General features: G+C 48.0%; 1 protein-coding gene across 1 annotated transcript in view; it reads left to right on the plus strand.

Moving 5' to 3' along the window:
- The first annotated feature begins 937 nt into the window (after positions 1–937).
- The window catches only part of LOC147101901 (glutamate receptor ionotropic, NMDA 1), a 130,313-nt gene continuing 110,874 nt past the window's right edge, over positions 938–20,376 (plus strand). Inside the window, exons 1-3 of the mRNA XM_085965920.1 lie at positions 938–3,046; positions 10,521–10,695; positions 14,141–14,285. Coding sequence (XP_085822046.1) covers positions 2,944–3,046; positions 10,521–10,695; positions 14,141–14,285 — 423 coding nt within the window. The 5' untranslated portion in view covers positions 938–2,943. The remainder of the gene's footprint in view (positions 3,047–10,520; positions 10,696–14,140; positions 14,286–20,376) is intronic.

Genomic DNA, 20,376 nt, shown 5'->3' on the forward strand with positions numbered 1-20,376 from the left:
GTTACATAATACCCAGTCTAAGATGGCCTGATCTCTGGTTGGTTCCTCGACATATTGGTCCAGGAAACCATCCCGTAAACACTCCAGGAATTCCTCCACCACAGTATTGTTACTAATTTGGTTGGCCCAATCTATATGTAGATTAAAGTCACCCATGTTGACTGCTGTGCCCTTATTGCACGCTTCTGTAATTTCCCTTTTAATGCCATCCCCATCCTCCGCCTTACTGTTTGGCGGTTTATATACCACTCCCACTAATGTTTTTTTCTCCTTAGTATTTCTCAATTCTACCCATACAGATTCCACGTCATCAGAGCTAATATCCTTCATTACAATTATATTAATCCCTTCTTTAACCAGTAATGCTACCCCACCTCCCTTTCCTTTTTGCCTATCTTTCCTGAATATTGAATACCCCTGGATGTTGAGTTCCCAGTCTTGGCCATCCTTGAGCCACGTTTCCGTAATCCCAACCAAATCATATCCGTTTACCTCTATTTGCGCAGCCAATTCATCCACCTTATTACAAATGCTCCTCGCATTAAGACACAAAGCCTTCAGGCTTGTTTTTTTAACGCTCTTAGACCTATTAGAATTATTATTTACTGTGGCCACGTTTGATTTAAACCGTTGATTTCTCTGACTGCCACTTTTGTTTTTCTCCTTCCTATCTTTTGCTTTTATCCCTGTTTCCCTTTCCTCTGTCTCCCTGCTCAGATTCCCAACCCCCTGCCATTTTAGTTTAAACCCCCCCCGAACAGCACTAGCAAACACTCCCCCTAGGACATCGATCCCGGCCCTGCCCAGGTGCAAACCGTCCCATTTGTACTGGTCCCACCTCCCCCAGAACCGGTTCCAATGTCCAAGGAATTTGAATCCCTCCTCCTTGCACCATTCCTCTAGCTACGTATTCATTTGAAATATCCTCCTATTTCTACTCTGACTAGCACGTGGCACTGGTAGCAATCCTGAGATTACTACCTTTGAGGTCCTATTTTTTAATTTACCTCCTAACTCCCTATATTCTGCGTTTAGGACCTCATCCCGTTTTTTACCTATATCGTTGGTGCCTATGTGCACCACGACAACTGGCTGTTCACCCTTCCCCTCCAAACAGGAACGAGCTGCATGCCACAACCAAAACTTCCCCTGCTTCGCTCATGATGAAGAGGCAGTTGCGGACAAGTTTTGACTTACTCAAACCTCCAAGGGCAGAGCAGGTTGTCCATCGTCAACAACAAGCTCAAGTTGAAAAGAGAGAGAAAAGAGCCAAGGAGAGACGGTTTCATCCGGGAGAGCACGTCCTAGCTCGAAACGACAACACTGGACCGAAATGGGTTCCTGCTATGGTGATCACGCAGACGGGCCCTGTGTCTTACACGGTTGAGACTGCTAAGGACGTCGTCTGGAGAAGACACACAGATCAACTGTTGCTAGGAGCAGAGACAGCCACAGGGGCTCCAACGGCTGGTTGGCCTGAACTGTTTCCGGATGATACCGCAAACCAGCATCCTTTGCCACAGTGCTCTTCTCCAACACAGGAAGTCAAAGAGACTGTTCCACCTGTGCAAACTCCTGACTTTCAACTGACACAGGCACCTTCTCCATCTAGGCCTGTGTCAATGCCTACTGCTGTGGAAGCCAGTGATGACCGCCGGTATCCTGTCAGAGAGCGGCGGCCTCCAAGACGCTTGGATCTGTAGGCTTAGTGACTTACCCACAAGACTGGGGCAGAATAAACCCCAGGGTAAAGTCAGGGGTTGAGGCAGTCTACCTCTACCCTAGGTTCGTTGAGTGCATTGAAAGTAACTTACCTGTTGAGGAATAATGTGGACCTTCCATTTAAGAGGGGAGGAAATGTTATGTATTGTGTGTTCTTCTCCCACCTGTGGTGGCGCTGTCACAGCAGATAAATGGTTGGGTGTTCTCGGTTAAGTTTAGCTCTCTTTGTTCGGAACTTTCCAGAACTTCCTTTTCCCTTCGAATAAAGCACTTCATGTTTGAATCTCTGGCTTCTGAGTCCTAAGTTGTGTCTAGGTAGAAAGGTACCGACACAACAAGAAGAACCCCCTTTGCAAAAAAAACTGCATGGCCAGAAACCCCTGATGAGTTCCAGACATTGCACAGCCACTACAAGCAGCTTGCAATGGTTTACGTAGCAAGAATCCACAATGTAGTGCAAGCAAAACATCTGCCACAACTTTATCTGGGAGCAGCTGATGATTCCTTTAAATAGCGCTGGAATTGGCCGCCTCCAGATTTGTGCCGTCCATGGTTTGTAGGAGAAATCAGGAACTGGTGGTATCAACTCGGGCAGAGATGAAAATGATGTCAAGGGTTGTGATTTGCATTTATTCATTAGGCCCCCGCTTGTTTCTGGCCAGATATCTGATCGCCTAAACTGAGGCCCAGCCGAAAATCGCAACAACCGGGTTTGTTGATAAGTCAGCGTTTCCATTTCCCATGAAAGTCTCGTCCCGACCGCCCAGTGTTTTGGCACTAACAAGGCAGTAGCGACTCTGTCAGCTCACAAATTAAGATCAATGAGACACCAGAAGGGAGCTGAACTCTAAGGTGAGTCAGGAGAGAAGAAGAGAAAATTGGAACTAGAACATGACCTGCAATGTCCCCGGTGAACTTCTGTTTGTTGAATTTGTCAGCTCCAATCGGCGGTCTCAAGTATCAGCCTCTATCTCCCTGATAGAATAGATATCTAAACTCGCAGAGTCCTGCCTAAGGCTGAGTAACCACTCATTTTAAGAGTATTTACAAACCGAGCAGTGATGCAGAATTTATTTCCGGCCATGTTTTGATATTGCAGAAACCAGATGTACGTATCAACACTCAGGCACCCAGGGGAGGTGCAGTCGGAGGCTGATAACTGCCTCATCAAACCTTAATGTCTTCTTCTTCTTCTTTCTCAGTGAAGATGATGCTGTAACAATGTACAAGACTGCGACATTCCTGAACATGACTGGGCCTGGCTATGTTTGGCTTGTTGGAGAGAGAGAAATATCTGGGAGGGCCATGCAGCACATCCCAGAAGGTATGGCTGCAATAAAGTCCTGAATAGCTTTTCAAACTGTGTTGGAGGGCAGTTCAGGTCTCCATACTCTTTAAAATATTCTCACTCTCCCTTCCGATTGAATATAGAAAACAATTAATAGCATCACACCCATACTTCACTGTGACTCTCTGATATACCTCGCACCCTTCACTGTAACACACTCTGATATACCCCACACCCTCACTGTAACACACTCTGATATACCGCACACCCCCACTATAACACTCTCTGATATACCCCACACCTCTCACTGTAACACACTCTGATATACCCCACACTCTCACTGTAACACACTCTGATATACCCCACACCCTCACTGTAACACTCTCTGATATACCCCACACCCTCACTGTAACTCTCTGATATACCCCACACTCTCACTGTGACTCTCTGATATACCTCGCACCCTTCACTGTAACACACTCTGATATACCCCACACACTCACTGTAACACTCTCTGATATACCCCACACCCCTCACTGTAACACACTCTGATATACCCCACACCTCTCACTGTAACACACTCTGATATACCCCACACCCCCACTGTAACACTCTCTGATATACCCCACACCTCTCACTGTAACACTCTCTGATATACCTCGCACCCTTCACTGTAACACACTCTGATATACCGCACACCCCCACTGTAACACTCTCTGATATACCCCACACCTCTCACTGTAACACACTCTGATATACCCCACACCTCTCACTGTAACACACTCTGATATACCCCACACCCCCACTGTAACACTCTCTGATATACCTCGCACCCTTCACTGTAACACACTCTGATATACCCCACACACTCACTCTAACACTCTCTGATATACCGCACACCCCCACTGTAACACTCTCTGATATACCCCACACCTCTCACTGTAACACACTCTGATATACCCCACACCTCTCACTGTAACACACTCTGATATACCCCACACCTCTCACTGTAACACACTCTGATATACCCCACACCCTCACTGTAACACTCTGATATACCCCACACCTCTCACTGTAACACTCTCTGATATACCCCACACCCCTCACTGTAACACTCTCTGATATACCGGACACCCCCACTGTAACACACTCTGATATACCCCACACTCTCACTGTAACACTCTCTGATATACCCCACACCCCTCACTGTAACACTCTCTGATATACCGGACACCCCCACTGTAACACTCTGATATACCCCACACCCTCACTGTAACACTCTCTGATATACCCCACACCTCTCACTGTAACACACTCTGATATACCCCACACCTCTCACTGTAACACTCTCTGATATACCCCACACCCTCACTGTAACACTCTCTGATACACCCCACACTCTCACTGTAACACTCTGATATATCCCACACCTCTCACTATAACACTCTCTGATATACCCCACACCTCTCACTATAACACTCTCTGATATACCCCACACCCTCACTGTAACACTCTCTGATATACCCCACACCTCTCACTGTAACACTCTGATATACCCCACACCTCTCACTATAACACTCTCTGATATACCGCACACCCTCACTGTAACACTCTCTGATATACCCCACACCTCTCACTGTAACACTCTGATATACCCCACACCCTCACTGTAACACTCTCTGATATACCCCACACCTCTCACTGTAACACTCTGATATACCCCACACCTCTCACTATAAGACTCTCTGATATGCTTCACACCCTCACTGTAACACTCTCTGATATACCCCACACCCTCACTGTAACACTCTCTGATATACCCCACACCCTCACTGTAACACTCTCTGATATACCCCACACCCTCACTGTAACACTCTCTGATATACCCCACACCTCTCACTGTAACACTCTCTGATATACCCCACACCTCTCACTGTAACACTCTCTGATATACCCCACACCCCTCACTGTAACTCTCTGATATACCCCACACCCCTCACTGTAACTCTCTGATATACCCCACACCCCTCACTGTAACACTCTCTGATATACCCCACACACTCACTGTAACACTCTCTGATATACCCCACACCGTCACTGTAACACTCTCTGATATACCCCACACCCCCACTGTAACACTCTCTGATATACCTCGCACCCTCACTGTAGCACTCTCTGATACACCCCACACTCTCACTGTAACACTCTGATATACCCCACACCCCTCACTGTAACACTCTCTGATATACCTCACACTCTCACTGTAACACTCTCTGATATACCCCACATTCTCACTGTAACACTCTCTGATATACCCCATACCCTCACTGTAACACTCTCTGACATACCCCACACTCTCACTGTAACACTCTCTGATATACCCCACACCCTCACTGTAACACTCTCTGATATACCCCAGACCTCTCACTGTAACACTCTCTGATATACCCCACACCTCTCACTGTAACACTCTCTGATATACCCCACACCCCTCACTGTAACACTCTGATATACCCCACACCCCTCACTGTAACTCTCTGATATACCCCACACCCCTCACTGTAACTCTCTGATATACCCCACACCCCTCACTGTAACTCTCTGATATACCCCACACCCCTCACTGTAACACTCTCTGATATACCCCACACACTCACTGTAACACTCTCTGATATACCTCGCACCCTCACTGTAGCACTCTCTGATACACCCCGCACTCTCACTGTAACACTCTGATACATCCCACACCCTCACTGTAACACTCTCTGATATACCCCACACCCCTCACTGTAACACTCTCTGATATACCTCACACTCTCACTGTAACACTCTCTGATATACCCCACATTCTCACTGTAACACTCTCTGATATACCCCACACCCTCACTGTAACAGCCTCTGATATAGCCCACACTCTCACTGTAACACTCTCTGATATACCCCACACCCTCACTGTAACACACGCTGATATACCCCACACCCTCACTGTAACACTCTCTGATATACCCCACACCCTCACTGTAACTCTCTGATATACCTCGCACCCTTCACTGTAACACACTCTGATATACCGCACACCCCCACTGTAACACTCTCTGATATACCCCACACCTCTCACTGTAACACACTCTGATATACCCCACACCTCTCACTGTAACACACTCTGATATACCCCACACCCCCACTGTAACACTCTCTGATATACCTCGCACCCTTCACTGTAACACACTCTGATATACCCCACACACTCACTCTAACACTCTCTGATATACCGCACACCCCCACTGTAACACTCTCTGATATACCCCACACCTCTCACTGTAACACACTCTGATATACCCCACACCTCTCACTGTAACACACTCTGATATACCCCACACCTCTCACTGTAACACACTCTGATATACCCCACACTCTCACTGTAACACTCTCTGATATACCCCACACCCTCACTGTAACACTCTGATATACCCCACACCTCTCACTGTAACACTCTCTGATATACCCCACACCCCTCACTGTAACACTCTCTGATATACCGGACACCCCCACTGTAACACACTCTGATATACCCCACACTCTCACTGTAACACTCTCTGATATACCCCACACCCCTCACTGTAACACTCTCTGATATACCGGACACCCCCACTGTAACACTCTGATATACCCCACACCCTCACTGTAACACTCTCTGATATACCCCACACCTCTCACTGTAACACACTCTGATATACCCCACACCTCTCACTGTAACACTCTCTGATATACCCCACACCCTCACTGTAACACTCTCTGATACACCCCACACTCTCACTGTAACACTCTGATATATCCCACACCTCTCACTATAACACTCTCTGATATACCCCACACCTCTCACTATAACACTCTCTGATATACCCCACACCCTCACTGTAACACTCTCTGATATACCCCACACCTCTCACTGTAACACTCTGATATACCCCACACCTCTCACTATAACACTCTCTGATATACCGCACACCCTCACTGTAACACTCTCTGATATACCCCACACCTCTCACTGTAACACTCTGATATACCCCACACCCTCACTGTAACACTCTCTGATATACCCCACACCTCTCACTGTAACACTCTGATATACCCCACACCTCTCACTATAAGACTCTCTGATATGCTTCACACCCTCACTGTAACACTCTCTGATATACCCCACACCCTCACTGTAACACTCTCTGATATACCCCACACCCTCACTGTAACACTCTCTGATATACCCCACACCCTCACTGTAACACTCTCTGATATACCCCACACCTCTCACTGTAACACTCTCTGATATACCCCACACCTCTCACTGTAACACTCTCTGATATACCCCACACCCCTCACTGTAACTCTCTGATATACCCCACACCCCTCACTGTAACTCTCTGATATACCCCACACCCCTCACTGTAACACTCTCTGATATACCCCACACACTCACTGTAACACTCTCTGATATACCCCACACCGTCACTGTAACACTCTCTGATATACCCCACACCCCCACTGTAACACTCTCTGATATACCTCGCACCCTCACTGTAGCACTCTCTGATACACCCCACACTCTCACTGTAACACTCTGATATACCCCACACCCCTCACTGTAACACTCTCTGACATACCCCACACTCTCACTGTAACACTCTCTGATATACCCCACACCCTCACTGTAACACTCTCTGATATACCCCAGACCTCTCACTGTAACACTCTCTGATATACCCCACACCTCTCACTGTAACACTCTCTGATATACCCCACACCCCTCACTGTAACACTCTGATATACCCCACACCCCTCACTGTAACTCTCTGATATACCCCACACCCCTCACTGTAACTCTCTGATATACCCCACACCCCTCACTGTAACTCTCTGATATACCCCACACCCCTCACTGTAACACTCTCTGATATACCCCACACACTCACTGTAACACTCTCTGATATACCTCGCACCCTCACTGTAGCACTCTCTGATACACCCCGCACTCTCACTGTAACACTCTGATACATCCCACACCCTCACTGTAACACTCTCTGATATACCCCACACCCCTCACTGTAACACTCTCTGATATACCTCACACTCTCACTGTAACACTCTCTGATATACCCCACATTCTCACTGTAACACTCTCTGATATACCCCACACCCTCACTGTAACAGCCTCTGATATAGCCCACACTCTCACTGTAACACTCTCTGATATACCCCACACCCTCACTGTAACACACGCTGATATACCCCACACCCTCACTGTAACAGCCTCTGATATACCCCACATTCTCACTGTAACACTCTCTGATATACCCCACACCTCTCACTGTAACACTCTCTGATATACCCCACACCCTCACTGTAACACACTCTGATATACCCCACACCCCTCACTGTAACACACTCTGATACACGCTACACCCTCACTGTAACACTCTGATATACCCCACACCCTCACTGTAACACTCTGATATACCCCACACCCCTCACTGTAACACACTATGATACACCCCAAACTCTCACTGTAACACACTGATATACCCCACACACTCACTGTAACACACTCTGATATACCCCACACCCCTCACTGTAACTCTCTGATATACCCTACACCCTCACTGTAACACTCTGATATACCCCACACCCCTCACTGTAAATCTCTGATATACCCCACACCCTCACTGTAACACTCGCTGATATACCCCGCACCCCTCACTGTAACTCGCTGATATACCCCACACCCCTCACTGTAACACTCTGATATACCTCACACCCTCACTGGTACACTCTGATATATCCCAAACCCCTCACTGTAACACTCTCTGATATATACCACACCCCTCACTGTAACACTCTGATATACCCCACACCCTCACTGTAACTCTCTGATATACCCCACACCCCTCACTGTAACACTCTCTGATATACCCCACACTCCTCACTGTAACACTCTGATATACCCCACACCCTCACTGTAACACACTGATATACCCCACACCCTCCCTGTAACTCTCTGATATACCCCACACCCTCACTGTAACTCTCTGATATACCCCACACTCCTCACTGTAACACTCTCTGATATATCCCACACCCCTCACTGTAACACTCTCTGATATACCCCACAACCTCACTGTAACACACTCTGATATACCCCACACCCCTCACTGTAACTCTCTGATATACCCCACACCCCTCACTGTAACACACTCTGATATACCCCACACCCTCACTGTAACACTCGCTGATATACCCCACACCCCTCACTGTAACTCGCTGATATACCCCACACCCCTCACTGTAACACTCTGATATATCCCACGCCCCTCACTGTAACACTCGCTGATATACCCCACACCCCTCACTGTAACACTCTGATATATCCCACGCCCCTCACTGTAACACTCTGATATACCCCACACCCTCACTGTAACACTCTCTGATATATCCCACACCCTCACTGTAACACACTCTGATATACCCCACACCCTCACTGTAACTCTCTGATATACCCCACACCCTCACTGTAACACTCTCTGATATATCCCACACCCTCACTGTAACACACTCTGATATACCCCACACCCTCACTGTAACACTCTCTGATATATCCCACACCCTCACTGTAACACACTCTGATATACCCCACACCCTCACTGTAACTTGCTGATATACCCCACACCCTCACTGTAACACTCTCTGATATACCCCACACCCTCACTGTAACACTCTCTGATATACCCCACACTCCTCACTGTAACTCTCTGATATACCTCACACCCTCACTGTGACCCTCTGATATACCCCACACTCCTCACTGTAACTCTCTGATATACCCCACACCCCCACTGTAACTCTCTGATATACCCCACACTCCTCACTGTAACTCTCTGATATACCCCACACCCTCACTGTAACACTCTCTGATATACCCCACACTCCTCACTGTAACTCTCTGATATACCCCACACCCTCACTGTAACACTCTGATATACCCCACACTCCTCACTGTAACTCTCTGATATACCCCACACCCTCACTGTAACACTCTGATATACCCCACACCCTCACTGTAACACTCTCTGATATATCCCACACCCTCACTGTAACACTCTCTGATATACCCCACACCCTCACTGTAACACTCTCTGATATACCCCACACTCCTCACTGTAACTCTCTGATATACCTCACACCCTCACTGTAACTCTCTGATATACCCCACACCCTCACTGTAACACTCTGATATACCCCACACCCTCACTGTAACACTCTCTGATATATCCCACACCCTCACTGTAACACTCTCTGATATACCCCACACCCTCACTGTAACACTCTCTGATATACCCCACACTCCTCACTGTAACTCTCTGATATACCCCACACTCTCACTGTAACTCTCTGATATACCCCACACCCTCACTGTGACCCTCTGATCTCACGTCTGGTGGTTTGGTTTCCCGTGCAGGTGTCATTGGTTTACAACTCATCGATGGTAAGAATGAAACGGCTCACATTAATGATGCTGTGGGTATTGTTGCACAATCCATCCATGAGCTGTTTGAGAAGGAGAACATCACCGACCCTCCCAAAGGCTGCGTGGGAAACACCAACATCTGGAAAACTGGGCCTCTCTTTAAAAGGTAAATAGTACAGTCCGGTTTTTAGGTGACTCCATTCATGATGCTGTGCATCTTAATCTTAAGATAGTCACTTCCTGGCTCTGGCTAGAATGGTAATTCTGCCCCTTTATATATCTACTGCTTTAAAGGTGATTTTTTGTCTATTAGTGAGTTTAAAATGAGCAACAATCAGTTAAAACAAGGGCAACCCCAATGGTGTATTGGAGAGGGATCAGAGAAAAGTGACAAAGGTAATTGGAGAAGGTTCAGAGAGGAGCCAGGGCCACAGTGATCTCCCGGATTAGTTTCCATTGCCTAAGGGGGTCGGAGAGGATTTTCCCAAATTTTTTCCCCAAATTGGCCTGGGTTTTTAATCTGTTTTTTTCGTTTCTCCCAGGAGATCACATGGACTTTGAGCCGGAATTATAATTTGGAGACGAGGAGGGAGTGGGGGGCTGCAATGCGGTCGGGAAATCCGGGAGAACTGGTTTCCCACAGGTCCTGCCGAACTTAACGGCAGGGCCTGATTAGCATTTAAAATCACTGTTTCCCGCCTGCAGCCAGCCAGATGGAGAGGCTGGCTGGCTGTCAGGCAGTTAAGCCTGTGGCACCAGGCCACAGAGAGGGTGGAGGGATCAGGGGAGGGAAATTGGAGGTCAGAGGGTGATCAGGGGCCGGAGGGGGGAGGCCGGAAAGCCGGAGGGTGATCAGGGGCCAGAGGGGGGAGGCCGGAAAGCCGGAGGGTGATCGGGGGCCAGAGGGGGGAGGCCGGAAAGCCAGAGGGTGATCGGGGGCCGGAGGGGTGGGAGTACGGAAGGCCGGAGGGTGATTGGGGGCCAGAGCGGGGAGACCGGGAGGTCAGAGGATGATCGGGGGCCAGAGCGGGGAGGCCGGAAGGCCAGAGGGTGATCGGGGGCCAGAGCAGGGAGGCCGGGAGGTCAGAGGGTGATCGGGGGCCGGAGCGGGGAGGCCGGAAGGCCAGAGGGTGATCGGGGGCCGGAGGGGTGGGAGTACGGAAGGCCGGAGGGTGGATAGAGGGGTGTCCAATTCTGGACACCACACTTTAGGAAGGACATGAAGGCTTTGGAGAGGATACAGAAGAGATTTACTAGAATGCTTCCAGGGATGAGGAATTGCAGTTATGTGGATGGACTGGAGAAGCTGGGGTTGTTCCCCTTGGAGCAGAGAAGGCTAAGAGCAGATTTGATAGAGTTGTTTAAAAACATGAATGGCTTAGATAGAGTAAATAAAGAGAAGCTATTTCCAATGGCTGAAGGGTCGATAACCAGAGGGCACAGATTTAAGCTGATTGGCAAAAGAACCAGAGGTGACATGAGGGGAAAAAATGTTACGCAATGAGTGGTTAGAATTTGGAATGCACTGCCCGATAGGCTGGTGGATACAGATTCAATAGTATCCTTCAAAAGGGAATTGGATAAATACTTGAAGGAGGAAAAAGTGCTGGGATATGGGGAAAGAGCGGGGGAGTGGGACTGACTGGATTGCTCTTCGAAAGAGCTGGCACAGACCCGATGGGCCGAATAGCCTCCTTCTGTGCTGTTCTATTCTATGATTCTATGCTGTACAATTTCCTGAAGGTGTGATAAGGTGCAGATAAATGCAAGTTTATTTGTTCTCTCTTTCTCATTTTCTTTATTTCTCTTCTACAGTTAACCTTCTCTTTCAGGTACTGTTGGACCTACCGTGTTTTCTGTTTTATTTCAGATTTTAGGTTTACTTTTTACCTCTTTTGTTTCGATGATGTCTCTCTTATTAGGAGTTAGGCACTCCTTAAACTCCCATTGTTCACGATCTGACACCATTATTGGCCCAGAAATTCGGGTCGGGGGCTTCCCGCAGGTGCAAGCCTCCGACCTGCACTTACCCAGCGCGCCGGCCGTTGAGCTGTGGGCCCGCGTGGGATTCCGATCCTGGGCCTGCTCCAACTGCCGGCGCGCAGTGCTTGCGTATCCCAGGGGCGCAGTTAGTTTGATGCGTCCCCTGGGATCACGTGGGCCATGGCGAGCCAATGGTAGCAGGGAATGCTTCATTCATAAGTTTGACAGGAAGAGCTGTCAAACCTATAAATACTATAAGCCCCAAAACATCACTAAATCTTCAAATAATTTTTTTTTTAAATCACATTTTTTAAATAAACTATAAATTACATGAAATAACTATTTTAAACAATACTTTAAATTTTTGAAAAAAATAATTACATTTTCTAACGGGGCTAAAAATAAACTTACCTTTCTTCAAAGTATTTAAAAATAATAAACCTGTGGAAAAAATGTTTTAATTTTAATTAATTCACCACTTACCTTGTAAAAAGCAGGCCTTGCGACTGCTTTGCACATGTCTAACTTCTGGAGACTTACCGTCCCGGGAAAACCTGCAAAAAAAACGTAAGTTCGATGCGCACGCGCAGCCTCTCCTGCGCACGCATTCGAACTCTGAACCCCTTCTTTCAGGGGAACGGACGTGCCGGTTTCCCGCGCATGCGCAGTGCATGCAGGAAACCGGCACTTCCATTGGGCCTACGGGTGAGTACCCTGTGCGTACTCACCCGTGGAGACCTGAATTTCTGGGCCGAATAATATTGTCTTTTTGTATCTTTCATTTAAATCCAGTGATAGATCATAAATGATCCTGTAACACCTAGTTTAGTGGACAAAATAAATACACCATGTTACTTTGGTGTTCCTGCAATTAATGGAAAGGGTATATTATTGTGCAGATGGACAGACTTCTCCCAGCATCCAGTCATTCTGCAGGACTTGCAAGTTGTCTCAAGTGACTTACCTGTTAACATCCTTTGGAGTGAGGGTGTGGGGTATAGTAGAGGGCCATTCTCTGCTAAGCTGGTTCGAGATTGTATTTACTGGGGTAGAATATCCACAGAGGTTCTCCCGATCTTCCACCGTAACCCCGGAAAAATGGCGTAAACAACCACTTAGGTTGTTTCTCTGTGGTTTTTGCCAATCTTCCGCCAAAGTTACGATGAGCTACCAGGAGAACCTCTACAGAAATCACTGGCAATTATGCCTACACCTGGAACAAGTACTGTGAGCTTAGAACATGCATTTTTATTTTTCAGTGGCCATTTTTCATATGGAGGTCATCATAGCTGAGCCCAGTGGTATCTTCACCCAATATTCATGCAGGTGCACCTTCCAGCAGGGGTACGGGATGATGATCAGGACCTTAGCTTATGTTGTCCTCTCCCTAGCCAGAGATGCCAAGAGTGATTGCAGCACTCCAACCACAGCCCCAGCTGAGATCAGGAGCAGGTACAGTCATGCAGTTTAGGATAGGCTTCAGTTGCAACAACCATCCCAAAGGTCGGCACCCACGGTCTAACATTTAGCCTGTCTCATTTTCTGGAGGTCAGGAACTGCGTGGCCTCATTAATCCCAGCTATCTCCACAGTACAGTTGCTGAGGTGTCGTGTGTCCATTACCTGCAGGGTTCTGCTGTCTACCAAATATCGCGAAGGGTTCACAGGAATAGTGGAATTTAATGATGAAGGAGATCGAAAGTTTTCGAACTACAGCATTGTGAACGTGCAAAAAGGGAAGCTCGTGCAAATTGGAATTTACAACGGGACTAATGTACGTATGAGAACTACTCGGGAGCCTTTGCAGAGGGCTAACCTTAACAATGAACCAGGGTTAACCCTTAACCTTGACCCTGACACAACCCCAATACTGACGCTGGTGTTTACTATAAAGCAATCCAAAGTGTAATATTTGCGGAGACAGTATGCTGACCAGTACGATGTTAAAGTTTGCCTCTGTGAAGTGGTGTGGGACGTGAGGTGTATATAAATGCACGCTGTTATATAAATATGAATCACCAAGGCTGCCTACTTCCACCTCCGTAACATCGCCCATCTCTGCTCCACCTCAGCTCATCTGCTGCTGAAACCCTTATCCATGCCTTTGTTACTGTTAAATCCGTGAATCTTGATGTATGGTGTCCTTCAAGAAATAGACAGAGACTGCAGAGGAACAATCAACAGGTGTTTACTGGATGAGGGTTACTCCAAAACTAACAGTACAGATCCCTACTCAGGGTTTATATACAGGTGTGGTCACTGCCGGTACTACAGTATACAGGAGCTGTAAAAAGTATTTCTCCCCTTAAAGGTACATACGCTACAATTCCTCCCCTTTTAGATTAACAGTACCATAACATTCATTTAACAATTAACACTTTTAACATGCAACATTAACTGAAAATAGTCCATTTATAAATTCAGTCTTTGGGGCGGCTTCCTGATCCTTTCTGGATAGCGCCTTTCCTGAGTGTCTTGCTCTTGGTGCGGAGGCGATTCTGGCCCCCTGTCGTCGGTTGGTTCATCAGCTTCCGATGCTACTGTTTCTGGGGTAGATGCTACCTGTATATCGGGTTCATCACCAGGTACGCGAGACATGGGGTTGACTCGTTCCTGTGACTCTAGGATCTGGTCGACATGGCGTCTCACAATGTTCTCCCCAACATCCACTGTGTACATTAGTGGCCCCTTCTGTGTGCATATCGTTCCTGGTTGCCATTTCTCTGTTCAGTAGTCGCGGGCCAAGACTGGTTGCCCTACATTGAAGCTCCTTGTCGGCTTCTCATTGATGTGCTGGAATTGCTTCTTCTCAACATCTCTTCGTACATTTGGTCTGAGCAAATCCAGACGAGATCTCAACCTTCGGTTAAAGAACATCATGGCTGGGGTCTGGCTGGTGACTGCATGTGTCGCATTTCTGTAGGCTAACAGGAAATTGTCCACCTTATGCTGCAGTGGAATGTCGTCATCGCACATGGCCCTTACTGCCTTTTTAAAGGTTTGTATGAACCTCTCAGCCAATCCATTTGTGGCTGGATGATACGGGGCGGATGTGTAATGCCTTACCCCATTCCTTTTCGTAAATTTCCGAAACTCTTCGGACACAAACTGTGGTCCGTTATCAGAGCAAATCTGCTCTGGCAAGCCGTTCCTGGCAAATATGGTCCGTAAGACTGCAATCGTTTTCTCCGTGGTGGTGGAGGACATTTTGATCACCTCAGGCCATTTCGAGTGCGCATCCACGGCTATTAAAAACATTGAGTCCATGAATGGACCAGCAAAATCAATATCCACCCGTTGCCATGGAGAGGAGGGCCACTCCCATGGGTGTAGAGGGGCATGTGGTGGTGCATTTTGGACCTTCTGGCATCCTGAGCAGCTCTTTGTCAGGTCCTCGATTTGCTCATCGATCCCCGGCCACCACACATAAGCCCTAGCAAGGCTTTTCATTTTCACCCCTCCCAGATGGCCTTCGTGAAGCTCATTGAGCACTCTCTCCCTTAACTTGGGTGGAATTACCACTCAGGATCCACACATCAAGGTCCCCTGGCATACTGACAGCTGTTCTCTTCCAGATGAGAATGCTGGCAACAGTGAGTCGCCATGTGTTGGCCATCCCTTCACTGTCAAGTCATATACCCAAGACAGTGTCGGGTCATTTCGGGTCTCCTTCTCTATATCCGCGTTAGTTACTGGCAAGCGTTCAATTATAGTCGAATAAAATATTTCGACAGGGTCCACTGCTGGTGCTTCCTCCGCCGTAGGCAGTGGCAGGCGTGATAGCCCATCAGCGTTTCCATGCTGTTTCGTGCCCTTATACTCTATTTCATATTGGTTCGCCCCTAGAAAAAGGGACCATCTTTGTAGCCGTTGCACAGTCATCACCAGAACGCCCTTCTTTGGATTAAAGATGGAGACAAGTGGTTGGTGGTCAGTCAGCAAGGTGAACTTCTGCCCATGCAGATAGTGGTTGAACTTTTTCACTCCCCACACTAGGCTGAGGGCCTCCCTGTCAATCTGGGCGTAGTTACGGTCAGCTGAGGTTAGTGACCGAGACGCAAAGGCTACTGGCCTCTCCGAGCCGTCTGGGAATTTGTGCGACAGCACCGCTCCAATACCACAGGGTGATGCATCACTCGCCAACCGAATTGGTAGTGCTGGGTTGAAATGAGCCAACACCTCTTTTGATGTGATCAATTCTTTGCACTTCTGGAAAGCTCGTTTACATTCGTCATTCCACTTCCATGGTACCCCTGTTTGCAGTAGGGTGTTCAGTGGGTGTAGTATTGTAGACAAATTCGGCAAGAACTTATGGTAGTAGTTCACCAGCCCGAGGAACGACCTCAGTTGTGACACATTTTCCGGTACTGGAGCCTTGACTACTGCCTCAATCTTTTCAGGGGACTTATGTAACCCCTCTTCATCAATAACGTGGCCACAATACGAGATCTGCTTCTGGAAAAACTCGCATTTGTGGTGATTAGCTCGGAGCCCATATTCCTTCAATCTAGTGAGCACCTGCTCCAGGTTGGCGAAGTGATCACTGTCATTTTCGCCCGTGACCAGGATGTCGTCCAAATAACACTGGGTCCCTGGAATCCCTTGCAGGACTTGATCCATTGCCCTTTGCCAAATAGCCGGAGCTGATGGTACCCCGAACACCAGCCGGTTGTATTGGTAGAGACCTTTATGAGTGTTGATCGTGAGGTACTGTTTCGAGGCTTCTTCTACCTCCATTTGCAGGTACGCCTGGGCCAGATCAATCTTAGTGAAGCGTTTTCCTCCAGATAGCGAGGCGAAAATATCTTCAATCCGCGGAAGCGGATATTGTACCGTGTGAAGGACTGGGTTCACTGTCACCTTAAAGTCCCCACAGATGCAAACCTTCTTTGGTTCCCCAGGCGTATTACTCAATGACCTCTTCATTACAGGAACGATGGGTGTAGCCCACTCGCTCCAGTCCACTTTGGACAGTACTCCAGAACGTTCCAAACCTTCCAGCTCTGCTTCGACGGCTGGACGGGTCGCACAAGGCACCGGTCTGGCCTTAAAAAACTTTGGGCTTGCATTTTCCTCTATTTTGATCGTTGCTGTTATGCCTTTTAGTGTTCCGAGTCCCTCCTGGAACACTTCTTGTGCGTCAGTTAGCATTTTTGACAGTCGCCCAGGTGTGACGTCGTCATCCTTTTTGGCATCTACAGTCAGTGCTTGTATGGAATGCCAATCTAGCTGTATCTTCCGGATCCATTTACGTCCTAGTAGTGGTGGTCCTCCATCTGGCAATACATATAGGTCCATTTTTGGTGTTTCCTTGCTGTTATATATAACGTTCACCCTTATTTTTCCTTTGGGGTAGACTTTTTGCCCTGTGTACGTCTTCAAGACAATCTCTGTATCTCTCAAGGGTATATGTGAGAATAGTCACTTCGGTTTATGACTGTTAGGGCTGATCCTGTGTCCAATTCCATTTTCACTTGGACTCCGTCTATCTTGAGCGTGATCCAGATAGTTTGGTGATCCTCCATTTTGATTACATTATGTAGTTTCAGATAACCCAGCTCCTTGCTTCCGGAGTCTGTATCACTTTTCTGTTCATCTGAACTACTCTCCGTCACCTTATGTACCTTTTTGTACTTCTCCTGTGGAGATTTCTTGCTGCTGGTTTCCTTTCCCGACCTGCAGACTCTTGCTATGTGTCCTACTTTTCCACACTGTCTGCACACTTGGTCCTTGAACCAACAATCCTTATGGTCGTGTGTTGTTCTGCCACAGCAATAACACTTCACTGCTCCATATGACATTTCATTTGTGCCATATTCTTGCGGTCTCCGTTGTATCTCTCCAGCGCCCCGTGCGGCTGCTTCGTGTGATACTGCCATGCTGAAAGCCTTGTCCAGCGTAAGATCCTTTTCTGATAGAAGCCGTTTCTGGGTTCCTTCACTTTGAAGCCCACACACAAACTTGTCCCTTAAAGTATCTGCTAGTCCCATTCCAAACTGGCAGTGTTTCGATAGCTTGCGCAGTTCCGTTAAATACTCAGCATTACTTTCGTCTTTATGCTGGTTCTTTTTGTGAAACTTAAATCTTTCTGCTATCAGCAGTGGTGTGGGGTTTAAATGGTCCTGTAGGATTGCCACTATGCTTTCAAAATCCTTTTCCACTGGCTTCTCTGGGGTTACTAGGTTTCGCAGTAAGCCATACATTTTTGCACCCATGGAATTCAACAATACCAGTGCTTTCCTGGCATCTGGCACTTCATTCGCCTTGCAGTACACTTCTATGCGTTCTACATATGTCGCCCAATCTTCGACTTCATTGTCGAACGCTGTGACACTGCCACTCTTCGGCATCCCTGGGTGTGGTTAGACTGGCTAAAAATGGCGTCTCCCGCGCTCTCCCTTCTTCTCCGCTGTGGCTCAAAATGGCGTCTCCCGCGCTCTCCCTTCTTCTCCGCTGCGGCTCAAAAATGGCGTCTCCCGCGCTCTCCCTTCTTCTCCGCTGCGGCTCAAATGGCGTCTCCTGCGCTTTCCTTTCTTCCCCCGCGGACGCTGCTCAGCCCTTCAACACCGGCCGCGCTCTGCGCGTTTTCCTGCACGCCTCTCTCGTTGACGCCGCTCGGTCCTGAACCCCGGCTGTGCCCTGTGCGCTTTACCATCTCTCTCTGCTCCAGTCGATGCTGCTCGGCCTTTTCCTGTGCCGTCGGTCGGCTCTAGCCGCCGCTGTGCGGGAAGGGTCTGCACCGTACCTGTTGCCAGCCCGCCTCGCTGGAGTCTCCGCCAGATGGTCGACGCCCATGTCTCTGGAATCGGCCTTCCTCTGCAGAGTTGCAGGTAGGTTCGAATCGCCTCGTCGCCAATGTTAAATCCGTGAATCTTGATGTATGGTGTCCTTCAAGAAATAGACAGAGACTGCAGAGGAACAATCAAGAGGTGTTTACTGGATGAGGGTTACTCTAAAACTACAGTACAGATCCCTACTCACGGTTTATATACAGGTGTGGTCACTGCCGGTACTACAGTATACAGGAGCTGTAAAAAGTAGTTCTCCCCTTAAAGGTACATACACTACAGTTACCTCTAGACTCGACTATTCCAAGGCACTCCTGGCCAGCCACCCATCTTCCACCATCCATCAACATGAGCTCATCCAAAACTATGCTCCCCATGTCTTAATTCACACCAAATCCCATTCACCCATCACCCCTGTGCTCGCTGACCTACATTGGCTCCCAGTCCGCCAACACCTCAATTTTAAAATTCTCATCCTTGTTTTCAAATCCCTCCATGACCTTGCCCCTCCCTATCTCTGTAGCCTCCTCCAGCCCTACAACCCTCTGAGATATCAGCGCTCCTCCAATTTTGGCCTCTTGCGCATCCCTGATTTTCATCGCTCCATCACTGGCGGCTATGCCTTCTGGTGCCTAGGCGCTAAACTTTGGAATTCCCTCCCTAAACCTCTCCACCTCTCTACCCCTCCATACTCCTTCAAGACGCTCCTTAAAACCTACCTCTTTCACCAAGCTTTTAGTCACCTGTCCTAATACCTCCTTATGTGGTTCGGTGTCAAATTTTGTTTATTAACACTCCTGTGAAGCACCTTGGTACATTTTACTACGCTGTATAAATGCAACTTGTTGTTTCTGTTGTATTGTAGTAAAGTGCTTAAGTCACATTTTAATTATTTCAAACAATTTATCTCTCTATATTTCCACGGCGAAGTAGTGGCTGTCCAGCCTACTTCACTGGCTCCCAGTGGCATAGATGACATTAGCCGGCTCTCCCCTACCACACATGCAGCACGGTGGCATAGTGGTTAGCACTGTTGCCTCACAGCGCCAGGGACCCGGGTTCGAATCCGGCCTCGGG

The sequence above is a fragment of the Somniosus microcephalus genome, chromosome 23 (assembly GCF_052327205.1).
Source record: "Somniosus microcephalus isolate GS21.2 chromosome 23, FLI_Smic_1.0, whole genome shotgun sequence".
NCBI classification, from domain to species: Eukaryota; Metazoa; Chordata; class Chondrichthyes; order Squaliformes; family Somniosidae; genus Somniosus; species Somniosus microcephalus.